This window comes from Petromyzon marinus, chromosome 53 (assembly GCF_048934315.1).
Source record: "Petromyzon marinus isolate PM22_M1 ecotype Great Lakes invasive population chromosome 53, UKy_Petmar_22M1.pri1.0, whole genome shotgun sequence".
In the NCBI taxonomy this organism is placed as follows: Eukaryota; Metazoa; Chordata; class Hyperoartia; order Petromyzontiformes; family Petromyzontidae; genus Petromyzon; species Petromyzon marinus.
In genome coordinates, this window is record NC_133719.1 from 1,155,518 (window position 1) to 1,175,000 (window position 19,483).

At 55.6% G+C, this 19,483-nt stretch overlaps 1 protein-coding gene across 1 annotated transcript in view; it reads left to right on the forward strand.

Moving 5' to 3' along the window:
• The window catches only part of CFAP157 (cilia and flagella associated protein 157), a 40,731-nt gene that overhangs the window by 8,664 nt on the left and 12,584 nt on the right, over nt 1–19,483 (forward strand). Inside the window, exons 2-8 of the mRNA XM_076052042.1 lie at nt 1,252–1,412; nt 1,583–1,623; nt 5,930–6,083; nt 7,566–7,833; nt 13,929–14,059; nt 14,551–14,701; nt 18,485–18,526. Coding sequence (XP_075908157.1) covers nt 1,252–1,412; nt 1,583–1,623; nt 5,930–6,083; nt 7,566–7,833; nt 13,929–14,059; nt 14,551–14,701; nt 18,485–18,526 — 948 coding nt within the window. The remainder of the gene's footprint in view (nt 1–1,251; nt 1,413–1,582; nt 1,624–5,929; nt 6,084–7,565; nt 7,834–13,928; nt 14,060–14,550; nt 14,702–18,484; nt 18,527–19,483) is intronic.

A 19,483-nucleotide genomic window follows, 5' to 3' on the forward strand; every position in this document is an offset into this window, starting at 1 on the left:
ACTCACTCACTCTCACTCACTCCTCACTCACTCACTCCTCACTCACTCACTCCTCACTCACTCCTCACTCCACTCACTCTCACTCACTCACTCCTAACTCACTCACTCACTCCTCACTCACTCACTCCTCACTCACTCACTCCTCACTCACTCTCTCTCACTCACTCACTCCTCACTCACTCACTCCTCACTCACTCACTCCTCACTCACTCACTCACTCCTCACTCACTCTCACTCACTCACTCCTCACTCACTCACTCCTCACTCACTCACTCACTCCTCACTCACTCACTCCACTCACTCACTCACTCACTCCTCACTCACTCCTCACTCACTCACTCCTCACTCACTCACATCCTCACACACTCACTCACTCCCCCTCACTCACTCACTCCTCACTCCTCACCTCACTCACTCCCACCACCCCACTCACCTACCCTCACCACCACCTCACCCACCACTCACCCTCACTCACTCACTCACCCTCACTCACTCACTCCCCACTCACTCACCCTCACCACCACCACTCACTCCCCCACTTCACTCACCCTAACTCACTCACTCACTCCTCACTCACTCTCACTCACTCACCTCTCACTCACTCTCACCACCACCACCACCACTCCACTCACTCACTTCTCACTCACCCACTCACTCATCACTACCCTCACCACCACTCCACTCACTCACTCACTCCTCACTCACCCTCACTCACTCACTCCACTCACTCCACTCACTCACTCACTCCTCACTCACTCACCCTCACCACCACCACCCTCACTCACTCACCCACTCACCACCCTCACCACCACCCCTCACCACCACCACCCACCACCACCACCCACTCACTCACTCCTCACTCACCACCTCTCACCACCCACTCACTCACTCCTCACTCACTCCACTCACTCACCTTTCACCACCACCACCCTCACTTACTCACTCCTCACTCACTCCACTCACTCACTCCTCACTCACTCCACTCACTCACTCACTTACTCATTCCCCCTCACTCACTCCACTCACCACCACTACCCCACTACCTCACTCACTCCCCACTCACTCACTCACCCTCACCACCACCACCAGCCAGGCTTGCCACCCACCCGTCCGCCTTTCCGTCCTGACCACTCGTGCCCCTGCGTGCGTCTCCCCGCTGTGCTGGCTGCCTTCTCTGTCCCCCCAGCCCCCTCAGCCGCCCCCCGTGCTCCCCCGTGCCCTCTGTGCTCCCGTGCCCCCGTGCCCCCCCAGAGGGAGAAGCTGGAGCGCCGTGAGGACGAGCTGGCGGAGGGCAGCGTCGTGGCTCTGGAGAGCAGTCGCGAGAGGCGGAGCGCGACGCCGCTGAGCGCCGCGCCGCCGCCTCACGTGCAGGAGCTGCAGAGACCAGAGCAGCTCAGCGCAGAGAATGCTGGGTGAGGGGGAGGGGGAGGGGGAGGGGGGAGGGGGAGAGAACGTGTTGCTGGGTGAGGGGGAGGGGGGAGGGGGAGGGGGGAGGGGAGAGGGGTAGAGAACATGTTGCTGGGTGAGGGGAGGTGAGGGGGGAGGGGGGAGGGGGAGAGAACGTGTTGCTGGGTGAGGGGAGGGGGAGGGGGGTGAGGGGAGGGGGAGAGAACGTGTTGCTGGGTGAGGGGAGGGGGGAGGGGGTGGAGGGGGGAGGGGGGAGGGGGGTGAGGGAGGAGGGGGGAGGAGAATATGTTGCTGGGTGAGGGGAGGGGGGAGGGGGGTGAGGGGGAGGGGGGCAGGGGGGAGGGGGAGGGGGAGAGAACATGTTGCTGGGTGAGGGGAGGGGGGTGAGGGGAGGGGGGTGAGGGGAGAGAACATGTTGCTGGGTGAGGGGAGGGGGAGGGGGGTGAGGGGGGAGGGGGGTGAGGGGGGAGGGGGAGGGGGGAGAGAACATGTTGCTGGGTGAGGGGGAGGGGGGTGAGGGGGAGGGGGAGGGGGAGGGGGAGAGAACATGTTGCTGGGTGAGGGGAGGGGGTGAGGGGGGAGGGGGGAGGGGAGAGGGGAGAGAACATGTTGCTGGGGTGGTGGGAGGGGAGGGGGTGAGGGGGGAGGGGGTGAGAGGGAGAGGGGGAGAGAAATATGTTGCTGGGTGAGGGGGAGGGGGAGGGAGGGGGGGGAGGGGGGAGGGGTGAGGGGGAGAGAACATGTTGCTGGGTGAGGGGGGAGGGGGGGAGGGGGGTGAGGGGGGGGAGGGGGGAGGGTGAGGGGAGGGGGGAGGGGGTGAGGGGGGAGGGGTGAGGGGGGTGAGGGGGGAGGGGGGAGAGAACATGTTGCTGGGTGAGGGGGAGGGGGGTGAGGGGGAGGGGGAGGGGGGAGGGGGGTGAGGGGGGAGGGGGGAGAGAACATGTTGCTGGGTGAGGGGGAGGGGGAGGGGGTGAGGGGGAGGGGGAGGGGGGAGGGGGGTGAGGGGGGAGGGGGGAGAGAACATGTTGCTGGGTGAGGGGGAGGGGGGTGAGGGGGAGGGGTGAGAGGGGGGAGGGGGGAGGGGGAGGAACATGTTGCTGGGTGAGGGGGAGGGGGGAGGGGGTGAGGGGGAGGGGTGAGAGGGGGGAGGGGGAGAGAACATGTTGCTGGGTGAGGGGGAGGGGGGGAGGTGGTGAGGGGGAGGGGGGAGGGGGAGAGAACATGTTGCTGGGTGAGGGGGAGGGGGGTGAGGGGGGAGGGGGGAGGGGTGAGGGGGAGAGAACATGTTGCTGGGTGAGGGGGAGGGGGGAGGGGGGAGAGGGGGAGGGGGGAGGGGTGAGGGGGAGAGAACATGTTGCTGGGTGAGGGGGGAGGGGGGGGAGGGGGTGAGGGGGAGAGAACATGTTGCTGGGTGAGGGGGAGGGGGGGTGAGGGGGAGGGGGGAGGGGGTGAGGGGGAGAGAACATGTTGCTGGGTGAGGGGTGAGGGGGTGAGGGGTGAGGACATGTTGCTGGGTGAGGGGTGAGGGGGTGAGGGGTGAGGGGTGTCTCTGTGTGTCTCTGTGTGTGTGAGTAGCAGGCAAGCTGTCTCTCTGTGTCTCTGTGTGTGTGAGTAGCAGGCAAGCTGTCTCTCTGTGTCTCTGTGTGTGTGAGTAGCAGACAAGCTGGGCTCTCTGTGTCTCTGTGTGTGTGAGTAGCAGGCAAGCTGTCTCTCTGTGTCTCTGTGTGTGTGAGTAGCAGGCAAGCTGTCTCTGTGTGTCTCTGTGTGTGTGAGTAGCAGGCAAGCTGTCTCTGTGTGTCTCTGTGTGTGTGTGAGTAGCAGGCAAGCTGTCTCTCTGTGTCTCTGTGTGTGTGAGAGTAGCAGGCAAGCTGTCTCTCTGTGTCTCTGTGTGTGAGAGTAGCAGGCAAGCTGTCTCTCTGTGTCTCTGTGTGTGTGAGTAGCAGGCAAGCTGTCTCTCTGTGTCTCTGTGTGTGAGTAGCAGGCAAGCTGTCTCTCTGTGTCTCTGTGTGTGTGTGAGTAGCAGGCAAGCTGTCTCTCTGTGTCTCTGTGTGTGAGAGTAGCAGGCAAGCTGTCTCTCTGTGTCTCTGTGTGTGAGAGTAGCAGGCAAGCTGTCTCTCTGTGTCTCTGTGTGTGTGAGTAGCAGGCAAGCTGTCTCTCTGTGTCTCTGTGTGTGTGAGTAGCAGGCAAGCTGTCTCTCTGTGTCTCTGTGTGTGTGTGAGTAGCAGGCAAGCTGTCTCTCTGTGTGTGTGAGTAGCAGGCAAGCTGTCTCTCTGTGTGTGTGAGAAGCAGGCAAGCTGTCTCTCTGTGTCTCTGTGTGTGTGAGTAGCAAGCAAGCTGTCTCTCTGTGTCTCTGTGTGTGAGCGTAGCAGGCAAGCTGGTCTCTCTGTGTCTCTGTGTCTCTCTGTGTCTCTGTGTGTGTGAGTAGCAGGCAAGCTGGCCTCTCTGTGTCTCTGTGTATGTGAGTAGCAGGCAAGCTGGCCTCTCTGTGTCTCTGTGTGTGTGAGTAGCAGACAAGCTGGTCTCTCTGTGTCTCTGTGTGTGTGAGTAGCAGGCAAGCTGTCTCTCTGTGTCTCTGTGTGTGTGTGTGAGTAGCAGGCAAGCTGTCTCTCTGTGTCTCTGTGTGTGAGAGTAGCAGGCAAGCTGTCTCTCTGTGTCTCTGTGTGTGTGAGTAGCAGGCAAGCTGTCTCTCTGTGTCTCTGTGTATGTGAGTAGCAGGCAAGCTGTCTCTCTGTGTCTCTGTGTGTGTGAGTAGCAGGCAAGCTGTCTCTCTGTGTCTCTGTGTGTGTGTGTGAGTAGCAGGCAAGCTGTCTCTCTGTGTCTCTGTGTGTGAGAGTAGCAGGCAAGCTGTCTCTCTGTGTCTCTGTGTGTGAGAGTAGCAGGCAAGCTGTCTCTCTGTGTCTCTGTGTGTGTGAGTAGCAGGCAAGCTGTCTCTCTGTGTCTCTGTGTGTGAGAGTAGCAGGCAAGCTGTCTCTCTGTGTCTCTGTGTGTGTGAGTAGCAGGCAAGCTGTCTCTCTGTGTCTCTGTGTGTGTGAGTAGCAGGCAAGCTGTCTCTGTGTGTCTCTGTGTGTGTGAGTAGCAGGCAAGCTGTCTCTCTGTGTCTCTGTGTGTGAGAGTAGCAGGCAAGCTGTCTCTCTGTGTCTCTGTGTGTGTGAGTAGCAGACAAGCTGTCTCTCTGTGTCTCTGTGTGTGTGAGTAGCAGGCAAGCTGTCTCTCTGTGTCTCTGTGTGAGTAGCAGGCAAGCTGTCTCTCTGTGTCTCTGTGTGTGTGAGTAGCAGGCAAGCTGTCTCTCTGTTTCTCTGTGTGTGAGAGTAGCAGGCAAGCTGTCTCTCTGTGTCTCTGTGTGTCTCTGTGTGTGTGAGTAGCAGGCAAGCTGTCTCTGTGTGTCTCTGTGTGTGTGAGTAGCAGGCAAGCTGTCTCTCTGTGTCTCTGTGTGTGAGAGTAGCAGGCAAGCTGTCTCTCTGTGTCTCTGTGTCTCTCTGTGTCTCTGTGTGTGTGAGTAGCAGGCAAGCCGTCTCTCTGTGTCTCTGTGTGTGTGAGTAGCAGACAAGCTGTCTCTCTGTGTCTCTGTGTGTGTGAGTAGCAGGCAAGCTGTCTCTCTGTGTCTCTGTGTGAGTAGCAGGCAAGCTGTCTCTCTGTGTCTCTGTGTGTGAGAGTAGCAGGCAAGCTGTCTCTCTGTGTCTCTCTGTGTGTGTGAGTAGCAGGCAAGCTGGTCTCTCTGTGTCTCTGTGTGTGTGAGTAGCAGGCAAGCTGTCTCTCTGTGTCTCTCTGTGTGTGTGAGTAGCAGGCAAGCTGTCTCTCTGTGTCTCTGTGTGTGTGTGAGTAGCAGGCAAGCTGTCTCTCTGTGTCTCTGTGTGTGAGAGTAGCAGGCAAGCTGTCTCTCTGTGTCTCTGTGTGTGAGAGTAGCAGGCAAGCTGTCTCTCTGTGTCTCTGTGTGTGTGTGTGAGTAGCAGGCAAGCTGTCTCTCTGTGTCTCTGTGTGTGTGTGAGTAGCAGGCAAGCTGTCTCTCTGTGTCTCTGTGTGTGAGAGTAGCAGGCAAGCTGTCTCTCTGTGTCTCTGTGTGTGTGTGAGTAGCAGGCAAGCTGTCTCTCTGTGTCTCTGTGTGTGAGAGTAGCAGGCAAGCTGTCTCTCTGTGTCTCTGTGTGTGTGTGTGAGTAGCAGGCAAGCTGTCTCTCTGTGTCTCTGTGTGTGTGAGTAGCAGGCAAGCTGGCCTCTCTGTGTCTCTGTGTGTGTGAGTAGCAGGCAAGCTGTCACTCTGTGTCTCTGTGTCTCTCTGTGTCTCTGTGTGTCTCTGTGTGTGTGAGTAGCAGGCAAGCTGGCCTCTCTGTGTCTCTGTGTGTGTGAGTAGCAGGCAAGCTGTCACTCTGTGTCTCTGTGTCTCTCTGTGTCTCTGTGTGTCTCTGTGTGTGTGAGTAGCAGGCAAGCTGGCCTCTCTGTGTCTCTGTGTGTGTGAGTAGCAGGCAAGCTGTCACTCTGTGTCTCTGTGTCTCTCTGTGTCTCTGTGTGTCTCTGTGTGTGTGAGTAGCAGGCAAGCTGGCCTCTCTGGAGGAGTTCCGCGTCCAGAAGGAGGAGCTCCTGGAGAAGTTTGCGGCGCTGGAGGCGGAGCTGCAGCGCTGCGAGGATGAGCACAAAGAGGAGATTTACTCGCTGGAGCGCCACTCCGTCATCCAGCGGGACAGGTGGCGCTCACTCGCTCGCTCGCTCACCCACAGACTCGCTCGCTCACCCACACACTCACTCACTCGCTCACCCACACACTCGCTCACTCACACACTCACTCACTCACCCACACACTCACTCGCTCACCCACACACTCACTCACTCGCTCACCCACACACTCGCTCACTCACACACTCACTCACTCACCCACACACTCACTCGCTAACCCACACACTCACTCACTCGCTAACCCACACACTCGCTCACCCACACACTCACTCACTCGCTCACCCACACACTCACTCACTCGCTTACCCACACACTCACTCACTCGCTCACCCACACACTCACTCACTCGCTCACCCACACACTTACTTCGCTCAACCACTTACTCACTCACTTGCTCACCCACACACTCACTCACTCACCCACACCCTCACTCACTCACTCACCCACACACTCACTCACTCGCTCACCCACACACTCGCTCACCCACACACTCGATCGCTCACCCACACACTCAACAACAACCGCCGTTCGCCATTAAGTGGCGGTGACGTCACCACGACGCTTGTGCCAGGCTATGTGCACCTTGCAGCCACATGAGGTGTCGAACGCCCGCTGGCAGGTCACGGGGCAGACCCAGATGCCACGGGTCGACTGAGACTCGGATCACCTGCTCACCCACTGACCCACACACTCGCTTGCTCACCCACTCACTCGCTCACCCACTCACCCACTCACTCGCTCACCCACTCACTCGCTCATACAGACACTGGCTCACCCACTCATTCGCTCACTCAGACACTCGGTCGCTCACCCACTCACTCGCTCACCCACTCACTCGCTCACCCACTCACTCGCTCATACAGACACTGGTTCACCCACTCATTCGCTCACTCAGACACTCGCTCGCTCACCCACTCACTCGCTCACTCACCCAGCCACTCACTTGCTAACCCAGCCAATCACCCACTCACCCAGCCACTCACTCACACACCCAGACAACCACTCACTCACTCACCCAGCCACTCACTCGTTCACCCAGTCACTCATCCAGGTACTCACTCACCCAGCCACTCACCCAGCCACTCACCTGCTGACCCAGCCAATCACTCAGCCACTCACTCACCCAGCCACTCACCCAGCCACTCACTCACCCAGCCACCCACTCACTCACCCAGCCACTCACCAAGACACCCACTCACTCACCCAGCCACTTACTCACCCAGCCACTCACCCACTCACCCAGCCACTCGCTCACCCAGCCACTCACCCACTCACCCAGCCACTCACTCACTCACACAGCCACCACCCAGACACCCACTAACTCACTCACGCAGCCACTCACTCGCTCAGCCAAGCCACTTATCCAGGCACTCACCGAGCCACTCACTTGCTGACCCAGCCAATCACACAGCCACTCACTCACCCAGCCACTCTTTTGCTGACCCACTCACTCGCTCACCCAGCCACTCACCCAGCCACTCCCCCCCTCGCAGGCTCAAGAAGGAGATGGTGTCGCGCGTCAACTGCGTGGCCTCCGAGTTCCGCCGCGCTTCCACGCGCCAGATGGCGGAGACGACGCGCCGGGCGCTGCGCGACACCGTCAGCTGCGCGGCGCAGCTACGGCGAGCCGCCAGCAGCGCCGCGCACGAGGAGGTGGCGGGCCGGGAGGCTCGCGAGCGTGGGGACAGCCTCGCCCGGCGCCTGCAGCTCTCGCTCGACGAGCAGGAGGAGCTGGCGCGAGCTAGCGCCGGCAAACGCAAGGTGGGAGGTGGGGGGGAAGAGGTGGTGGGGGGGGGGGAATCCTGCTCCAAACTCGTGTGTGTGTGTGGGCGAGTGGCTGTGTGGGGTGGTGTTTGTGGGTGTGTGGATGTGTGGGTGTATCGGTGTGTATGTGGGTGTGTGGGTGAGTGTGTGTGGTAGTGTGTGGCTAAACGGGGGCTCTGGACGGGTGCGAGGGGCTGGTAACCCCTTCACCTTCAATTAATTACCACGAAACCACGAATTAAACTGAAATATGTAACAAATAAGCTTGTGCCGGAGGCCCCGGGGGGCCAGGCGTCTATGACGTCTCCTGGCCAAACCCCAATTGGCGGAGCCAGGAGATTGAATACCTACCCTCGGGGCTACTCCAGAAACAACGAAAAGCCACTACGGGTGGCCACGTGGAATGTTCGAACGCTCACTGCAGAGGAGAGGCTGCCACTCCTCTGTCGGGAGCTGGACCGGTACCGCCTGGATCTATGCGGCATTCAGGAAGTCCGGTGGACCGGCTCTGGCACCTGCCATCATGAGGGGTGGACAGTCCTCTACTCGGGACAGCAGACTGCCAAACAACAGGGTGTGGGTCTTCTTTTGAACAAAAGAATGAAGGGGGCGTGGGAGCGTGGCGGTGAGGTGTGGGAAGCTGTAAGCCCCAGGCTACTTTGGGCTCGCCTTCCCATCAACCGGAGGCGAGGAGTGGTGGTCGTGATTGCTTATGCCCCCACCGAAGATGAACATCCGTGGAGGGATGCAGGCAAAGCCGATGAGTCAGATGCCTTCTATGACCTCCTGTCACAGGTGCTGGCTAAAGTGGCCCCTCGGGATAGAGTCATCATGTTGGGTGACTTCAATGCCCGAGTTGGTCATGATACTGGCACCTGGTCTGGAGTGATTGGAGGGCATGGGCCAGATCAGCTCAATACCAACGGTAGGAGGCTGCTAGATTTTTGTGCAGCCCATGGGCTTGTAATTACCAACACGCTGTTCCGGCATCGGCGCATCCACACAACATCATGGATGCATGCCGGGTCCAAGCAAGAACATCTGCTGGACTACATAGTGACGGACCAGCAAATGCGAGCCCATGTCCTTGACACCAGGACCTACAGTGGAGCTGATCTGCCCTCTGACCATCGACTAGTCATCTGTAAGATGCGCCTGCCATTCTTCCACTCCGGGGGAGGGTGTACACCCAGGACCCCATTCCAACATGAAGTGGCCTGGTCTCAGTTATCTGATGAAAGTTGCAAGCGAGAATTTTATCATCGCTTGCGGCTGGGATTGGCATCGTCCCCGACTCCTCCTGATGACGAGTGTAAATGGTCGAGGTTTAGGACTGTGACTCATGCAGCTGCAATGGCTGCTTTGGGTACGCGGTCCAGACCTCTCCAGACACCCTGGATGACAGAGGAGGTGTTCAGGATGGTTGAGAAAAAGCGACAGGCCCACTGTCATCGGCTACAGAATCCCACGTCAGAGAATGAGGAGGCTTACCGCAGCCTTCGCTCGGAGGTTCGGAGAGCCGTGAGGCGCTGCAAGGATGGGTGGTGGTCGCGGGTTGCTGAGGAGATGGAGTCTGCCTCAGTGGCCCGTGATCACAAATCTCTATTTAACTCCATCAAAAAAGTAACCTGCAGCGCCACACCTATTACCATCATTAGGGGAAAAAACGGTGATCCAATCTCCGACCCCCAGGAACAGGTTCGCAGATTTGCTGAGCATTTCTGTGAGGTCCTGGGGGAGGGAAAATCCCTCAGCCAGGAAAACATCGTGGAACAAAGTGAGGATGACCCTGCTGAGGCTGCGGTGCCTCAAATATTGGAAGAAGTCACCCCCTGTGAGTGGCTGGCTGAGGTGCCATCTGCTGAGGAAGTATTGAAGGCGATCCAGAGTCTGAGACCAGGAAAGGCAGCGGGCAGAGATGATCTCCCAAGCGAAATGCTGAGGGAGGGTGGCGTTTGTGCACAGACTGCCCTTTATGACATCATAACAACAGTCTGGACCACTGGACGGGTTCTGCAGGATTGGAAGGATGCCCTGGTGGTCCCCCTTTTTAAGAAGGGGGACCGCACAGACTGTAACAACTACAGGGGCATCTCACTCCTCAGTGTGTCGGGAAAGGTCCTGGCAAGGATTATTCAGCATCGCCTTGCCAGGCACGCTGAGGAGAGGCTTGTGGAGCCCCAATGCGGTTTCAGGAAAGGGCGGTCCTGCACAGATGCCATATTTTCTGTCCGTCTGCTACAGCAGAGGTGTAGGGAATTCCAACAAGACCTACATCTCTGCTTTATTGACCTGGTCAAGGCCTATGATACCATCAGTAGGCCTGGGCTCTGGGTCGTTCTTCGTGCTTTTGGAGTACCTGACCCTCTGCTCACGATCATTAAGGACCTTCATGATGGTGAGCGGGCCCGGGTAAAACTACGTGGCCGGGAGTCAGAGCCATTCCCTGTACACCTTGGGGTGCGACAGGGATGTCCTCTGGCTCCCACATTATTTAACATCTATTTTGACCACGTAGTTCGTGAAGCCTTCAATAGCTGTACCGGCGGAATCTCCATATGGTACAGATATAATGGGAGGCTAATCGATGCCCGGGTGCGGTCAAGGGATGGCTCCCTATTGCTCAACCACGTTATGTATGCTGATGATTTGGTAATAGCTGCTCAGTCAGAGGAGGAGTTGGAGACGCTGCTGCTGAGACTGGAGCATGCCACTAAGAGGTGGGGCCTTACCATCAGCCCCACCAAAACTAAGCACCTGCCTGGGTATTTTGTACCATCGGACACTCCACCCCCACAACTCCCAATCGGTGATGGGGCAGTTGTGGAGAGAGTGGAGAGTTTCCCATACCTGGGCAGTGTGCTTATGACTGGCTCCAGTTTAACAGCAGAGGTCTCACTCCGAATCAGTCGAGCGGCAATATCTTTTCATCGGTTGCGTAACGCTGTGTGGAAGCTACCTGGTCTGTCGCTCCGCACTAAGCTTCAGGTTTTCTCGGCCACGGTCATTCCCTCCCTTCTCTACGCTTGCGAAACGTGGACCCCCCTAATGGAACATCTTTGCCGGTTAGAAACATTTAGGCTGGCCTGCCTACGATCCATCCTGGGTTTAACCAGACTGGATTGTGTGAGGAGCTCACAAATCCTTGAAAGATCTGGGCAGGGTCCCATTGGTGAGCTCCTCCGGCAGGCAAGGCTGCGATGGCTGGGTCATGTAGCCCGCATGCCCAGCCACCGCATGCCGAAACAGCTTTTGTTTGGCCGGATTGAGGGGGCAAAGTGGGCGCGGCACGGGCTAGAGAAGAGATGGAGTGATGTGGTACAGGAGGACGTGGAGCTGAGTGGACTTGCCGATGACTGGTACCAGCGGTGTCAAGATCGGCCTCTGTGGAGGAGGCTCGTGAAGGATGCTACTGGGCAGTTGGAGGCAGTCGCCCTCCAACAAGAACGGAGGACGGAGGAGCGACGCTCAGAACAACGAGCGGAGCGCCGGGTGGCTAAAGCACAGCAGGTTGGCACAGTAGGGGGCACAGGTGGTGCATCAGCCAGTCATCTCAGTCAGTCGACCCGTGGCACCTGCGTCTGCCCCGTGACCTCCTGCCGGCGGGCGTTCGACACTTCACGTGGCCTCAGGGTGCACATAGCCTGGCACAAGCGTCGTGGTGACGTCACCGCCACTTAGTGGCGAATGGCGGTTGTTGTTGTTGTGGTAGTGTGTGTGGTAGTGTGTGGGTGAGTGTGTGTGTATGTGGGTGTGTGGGAGTGGGTGTGTGGTAGTGTGTGTGGTAGTGTGTGGGTGAGTGTGTGAGTGGGTGTGTGTGGGAGTGGGTGTGTGGGAGTGTGTGTGTGTGTATGTGGGTGTGTGGGTGAGTGTGTGTGGTAGTGTGTGTGGTAGTGTGTGGGTGAGTGTGTGAGTGAGTGGGTGTGTGTGGGAGTGGGTGTGTGAGAGTGTGTGGGTGAGTGTGTGTGTATGTGGGTGTGTGGGGAGCGGTAGTGTAGCGGTTAGCACGCTGCACTATGAACCTGGTGACCCGGGTTCGATTCCCGCTCACGGCCAACACCAGTGTCGATTATCTGAACCAGTCCCGGGCCTCCCCTAGGTCGACTCAGCTTCAAATGAGTACCTGGTGCAGTGTGTAAACATCGCCACTAGGGAGACAAAGGCGGTCGGGCGTGGTGCTGGCCACCCACCTCCTCGTCTACCGTTCCGGCCTTCATAGGTGCTCGCTAACAGCACTTGCCTCTACAGTCTGTTAAGGCTATATGGGGGATCTTTGTCTTTGTTGTGTATGTGGGTACCGGGAAAGGTCTTGGAAAGAATTATTGAACATCGCTCCCTTGCCAGACACACTGAAGAGAGACTTGTGGAGCCCCAATGTGGTTTCAGTCCAGGGTGGTCCTGCACAGATGCCATTTTATCTGTCCGTCTGCTACAGCAAGACCTACATCTCAGCTTTTTTGACCTGGTCAAGGCCTATGATACCATCAACAGGCCAATGCTCTGGGTTGTGCTTCGTGCTTTCGGAGTCTCTGACTCTCCACTCACAAGGGCCTTTGTGATGGCGGGCAGGCCCAGGTAAAACTACGTAGCCAGGAGTCTGAGCCATTCCCTGTTCACCTTGGGGTGCGACAGGGATGTCCTCTGGCTCCCACATTATTCATCATCTTTGACCACGTAGTTCAAGAAGCTTTTCATGGCTTTACCTGAGGACAGTTACATCTGGTACAGATACAATGGGAGGCTGATCGATGCCTGGGTGCAGTCGAGGGATGGCTCCCTATTGACCAACCATGGCATGTATACTGATCTGGTAATTGTTGCTGGCTCAGAGGAGGAGTTGGAGGCGCTGCTGCTGAACCTGGAGTGTGCCACTAAGAGGTGGGGTCTTACCATCAGCCCCACCAAAACTAAGCACCTTCCTGGGTATTTTGCACCATCGGACACTCCACCCCCACAGCTCCCCATTGGTGATGGAGCAGTTGTGGAGAGAGTGGAGAGTTTCCCATACCTGGGCAGTGTGCTTATGACCAGCTCCGGTTTGGCAACAGAGGTCTCACTCTGAATCAGTCGAGCGGAATTATCTTTTAATCGGCTGTGCAATGCTGTGTGGAAGCTACCTGGTCTGTCACTCCGCACGAAGCTTCAGGTCTTCTCAGCCACAGTCATGCCTTCGCTTCTCTATGCTTGTGAAATGTGGACCCCTCTAATGGAACATCTGCACCGTTTAAAAACATTCAGGTTGCCATCCTACAATCCATCCTGGGTTTAACCAGACTGGATTGTGTGAGGAGCTCACAAATCCTTTAAAGATCTGGACACAGTCCCATCAGTGAGCGCCTCCGGCAGGCAAGGCTGCGTTGGCTGGGTCATGTAGCTCGCATGCCCAGCCACCGCATGCCCAAGCAGCTTCTGTTTGGCCTGATAAAGGGGGCTAAACGGGCGTGGCACGGGCTAGAGAAGAGATGGAGCTGATGCGGTACATGAGGATGTGGAGCTGAGTGGACTTGCCGAAGACTGGTACCAGCACTGTCAAGATCGGCCTTGTTGGAGGAGGTTCGTGAAGGACGCTGCCACTGGGCAGTTGGAGGCAGTCGCCCTCTAACAATGGAGGGGCAGAGGAGCAACACTCAAAAACAATGAGCGGAGTGCCCGGTGGCTAAGATGCAGCAAGTTGGCACAGTCGGGGGTACAGCTGGTGCAGTCAGCCAAGCCATTGCACCTGGGTCTGTCACGTGACCTCCTCTGCCTCAAAGTGTACCTGGCCTGGCACAGGCACCGTGGTCACGTCCCCGTCACTTAGTGGCGAGTGACGGTTAGCACTGCACTACGAACCCGGCAACGTGAGTTCGGTTCCCGCTCGCGGCCAACACCGGCGACGATTTTCTGAACCAGTCCTGGGCCTCGCGTAGAACGACTCAGCCTTAAATGAGTTCCTTTTATCACCAGTGGGGAGACAGATGTAGCCGGGCGTGTGATGCTGGCCACCCACCCCCTCGTGTGCCATGCCGGAATTGATAGGTGCTCCCTAACAACATTTGCCCGAACAGTCTGTTTAGGCTACAAGGGGGAATCTGTCTTTTGTGTGTATGAAGGTGATTGAGATGCTGACTCAGCGCTGCCACCAGCTGCAGGAGCAGCTGCAGCTTCAAGAGGAGCAACTGCAGCAGCAGCAAGAGCTGCAGGCGGCGCTTGCTGTCGCCAGGGAACAGGAGCTCGCAAACAGGTTCCCTACACCACTACCACCACTCACGCCACCACCACTCGCACCACAACTCACACTACTCACACCTCCAAAACCACCACCCCCCGCTGCCACCACTCACACCACCACCACTCGCACCACCGCCACTCACACCACCACCACCACTCACACCACCACCACCACCACTCACACCACCACCACCACTCACACCACCACCACTCACACCACCACCACCACTCACACCACCACCACTCACACCACCACCACTCACACCACCACCACTTACACCACCACCACCACCACCACTCACACCACCACCACCACTCACATCACTCACACCACCACCACAACTCGCACCACCACCGCCACCAATCACACCACCGCCACCACTCACACCACCACCACAACTCGCACCACCACCACCACCACTCACACCACCCATGATGCCCGCACGTACACTCACTCAGCAACTTGCCCTACTACCACCACCACCGTCACTGCCCCCGTGCCAGGCAGCAGCTGGGTGTTGCGAGCGAGGAGCTGCAGCGCTGGGAGTCGCGGGCGGGCGCCCTGCAGGAGGAGGCGGCGAGCGAGCGAGCGGCACGGCGCCAGCTGGAGGAGACGCTGCGGCACGCAGCACACGTCATCCGGCATGCACTCACGGTGACGCACGCAGTGACACACTAACACACAGTGACACTAACACACAGTGACACTAACACACAGTGACACTAACACACGCACACACACACAGTGACACTAACACACAGTGACACACTAACACACAGTGACACACTAACACACAGTGACACTAACACACAGTGACACACTAACACACAGTGACACACTAACACACAGTGACACTAACACACAGTGACACACACAGTGACACTAACACACAGTGACACTAACACACAGTGACACACTAACACACAGTGACACTAACACACAGTGACACACTAACACACAGTGACACACTAACACACAGTGACACACTAACACACAGTGACACTAACACACAGTGACACACTAACACACAGTGACACACTAACACACAGTGACACTAACACACAGTGACACACACAGTGACACTAACACACAGTGACACTAACACACAGTGACACACTAACACACAGTGACACTAACACACAGTGACACTAACACACAGTGACACACACAGTGACACACTAACACACAGTGACACTAACACACAGTGACACACTAACACACAGTGACACACTAACACACAGTGACACTAACACACAGTGACACACTAACACACAGTGACACTAACACACAGTGACACACTAACACACAGTGACACTAACACACAGTGACACACTAACACACAGTGACACACTAACACACAGTGACACACTAACACACACACACAGTGACACACTAACACACAGTGACACTAACACACAGTGACACTAACACACAGTGACACGCAGTGACACACTAACACACAGTGACACTAACACACGCACACACACACAGTGACACTAACACACAGTGACACACACAGTGACACTAACACACAGTGACACTAACACACAGTGACACACTAACACACAGTGACACTAACACACAGTGACACTAACACACAGTGACACTAACACACAGTGACACACTAACACACAGTGACACTAACACACACTAACACACAGTGACACACTAACACACAGTGACACACTAACACACAGTGACACACAGTGACACTAACACACAGTGACACACTAACACACAGTGACACACTAACACACAGTGACACACGCAGTGACACTAACACAGTTACACACTAACACACAGTGACACACTAACACACAGTGACACTAACACACAGTGACACACTAACACACAGTGACACACTAACACACAGTGACACTAACACACAGTGACACACTAACACACAGTGACACACTAACACACAGTGACACTAACACACAGTGACACGCAGTGACACACTAACACACAGTGACACTAACACACGCACACACGCACAGTGACACTAACACACAGTGACACACACAGTGACACTAACACACAGTGACACACTAACACACAGTGACACACTAACACACAGTGACACACTAACACACAGTGACACACTAACACACAGTGACACACTAACACACAGTGACACACGCAGTGACACTAACACAGTGACACACTAACACACAGTGACACACTAACACACAGTGACACACTAACACACAGTGACACTAACACACAGTGACACTAACACACAGTGACACACGCAGTGACACACTAACACACAGTGACACTAACACACAGTGACACACTAACACACAGTGACACTAACACACAGTGACACACTAACACACAGTGACACTAACACACAGTGACACACGCAGTGACACACTAACACACAGTGACACTAACACACAGTGACACGCAGTGACACACTAACACACAGTGACACTAACACACAGTGACACGCAGTGACACACTAACACACAGTGACACTAACACACGCACACACACACAGTGACACTAACACACAGTGACACACACAGTGACACTAACACACAGTGACACTAACACACAGTGACACACTAACACACAGTGACACACTAACACACAGTGACACACTAACACACAGTGACACACAGTGACACTAACACACAGTGACACACTAACACACAGTGACACACTAACACACAGTGACACTAACACACAGTGACACACGCAGTGACACTAACACACAGTGACACACTAACACACAGTGACACTAACACACAGTGACACTAACACACAGTGACACTAACACACAGTGACACACGCAGTGACACACTAACACACAGTGACACACGCAGTGACACACTAACACACAGTGACACTAACACACAGTGACACACTAACACACAGTGACACACTAACACACAGTGACACTAACACACAGTGACACACTAACACACAGTGACACTAACACACAGTGACACACGCAGTGACACACTAACACACAGTGACACTAACACAGTGACACACTAACACACAGTGACACTAACACACAGTGACACACTAACACACAGTGACACACGCAGTGACACACTAACACACAGTGACACACAGTGACACACAGTGACACACTAACACACAGTGACACACACAGTGACACACTAACACAGTGACACACACAGTGACACACACAGTGACACACTAACACACAGTGACACACTAACACACAGTGACACACTAACACACAGTGACACACTAACACACAGTGACACTAACACACAGTGACACACAGTGACACTAACACACAGTGACACACGCAGTGACACACTAACACACAGTGACACTAACACACAGTGACACTAACACACAGTGACACACGCAGTGACACACTAACACACAGTGACACACTAACACACAGTGACACACGCAGTGACACACTAACACACAGTGACACACTAACACACAGTGACACTAACACACAGTGACACTAACACACAGTGACACACGCAGTGACACACGCAGTGACACACTAACACACAGTGACACTAACACACAGTGACACTAACACACAGTGACACACGCAGTGACACACTAACACACAGTGACACACTAACACACAGTGACACACGCAGTGACACACTAACACACAGTGACACACGCAGTGACACACTAACACACAGTGACACACTAACACACAGTGACACACTAACACACAGTGACACTAACACACAGTGACACACTAACACACAGTGACACTAACACACAGTGACACACGCAGTGACACACTAACACACAGTGACACACACAGTGACACACAGTGACACACTAACACACAGTGACACACACAGTGACACACTAACACAGTGACACACACAGTGACACACACAGTGACACACTAACACACAGTGACACACTAACACACAGTGACACACTAACACACAGTGACACTAACACACAGTGACACACTAACACACAGTGACACACTAACACACAGTGACACTAACACACAGTGACACACAGTGACACTAACACACAGTGACACACGCAGTGACACACTAACACACAGTGACACTAACACACAGTGACACTAACACACAGTGACACACGCAGTGACACACTAACACACAGTGACACACGCAGTGACACACTAACACACAGTGACACACTAACACACAGTGACACACGCAGTGACACACTAACACACAGTGACACACTAACACACAGTGACACACGCAGTGACACACTAACACACAGTGACACTAACACGCACACACACACGCAGTGACACACTAACACACAGTGACACGCGCAGTGACACGCACACTGACACGCACAGTGACAAGCGCACAGTGACACGCACAGTGACACGCGCAGTGACACGCACAGTGACACGCACAGTGACACGCACAGTGACACGCGCGCCCTCACAGTGATGCATGGTGGTGGCGGTGTTTGTGTTGGCAGGAGGTGCGGGAGCCTGGGGGGGAGAAGTCAGAATGGCTCCAGGTGGGCACAGCCATCACCACCATCACCACCATCACCACCATCACCACCATCACCACCATCACCATAGCCATCATCGCCATAGCCATCATCACCACCATCACCATAGCCATCATCGCCATCACCATAGCCATTATTATCACTATTACCATTACCATCACCATCACCACCATCACCACCATCACCACCATCACCACCATCACCATAGCCATCATCGCCATAGCTATCATCACCACCATCACCACCATCACCACCATCACCATCATCACCACCATCACCATCATCACCACCATCACCACCATCACCACCATCACCATCATCGCCATAGCCATCATCACCACCATCACCATAGCCATCATCGCCATCACCATAGCCATTATTATCATTATTACCATTACCATCACCATCATCACCATCACCACCATCACCATCATCACCACCATCACCACCATCACCACCATCACCATAGCCATCATTGCCATAGCCATCATCACCACCATCACCATAGCCATCATCGCCATCACCATAGCCATTATTATCACTATTACCATTACCATCACCATCATCACCATCATCACCATCACCACCATCACCATCATCACCACCATCACCACCATCACCATCACCACCATCACCACCATCATCACCATCACCACCATCACCATAGCCATCATCGCCATCACCGCCATTATTATCACTATTACCATTACCATCACCATCACCGCCACCATCATCATCGCCATCACTCCACTTGTTTACCCAGGAAAGCCTCTTTCTCAGGAGGGTCCTGCCAGGTTGTGGGCGCTAGTGGCTAGATGTTAACTACCTCGTCTGGTATACAGGAGGTCGTGGGCGCGATACCGACCCCGATGCCTGCTGTATGTATCCCCCTCTCCCCCCCTCTCCCCGTGGTCGCGTGGATTTTTCTCCGGTTTTTCCCTCCACATTTGTCGACTGCTC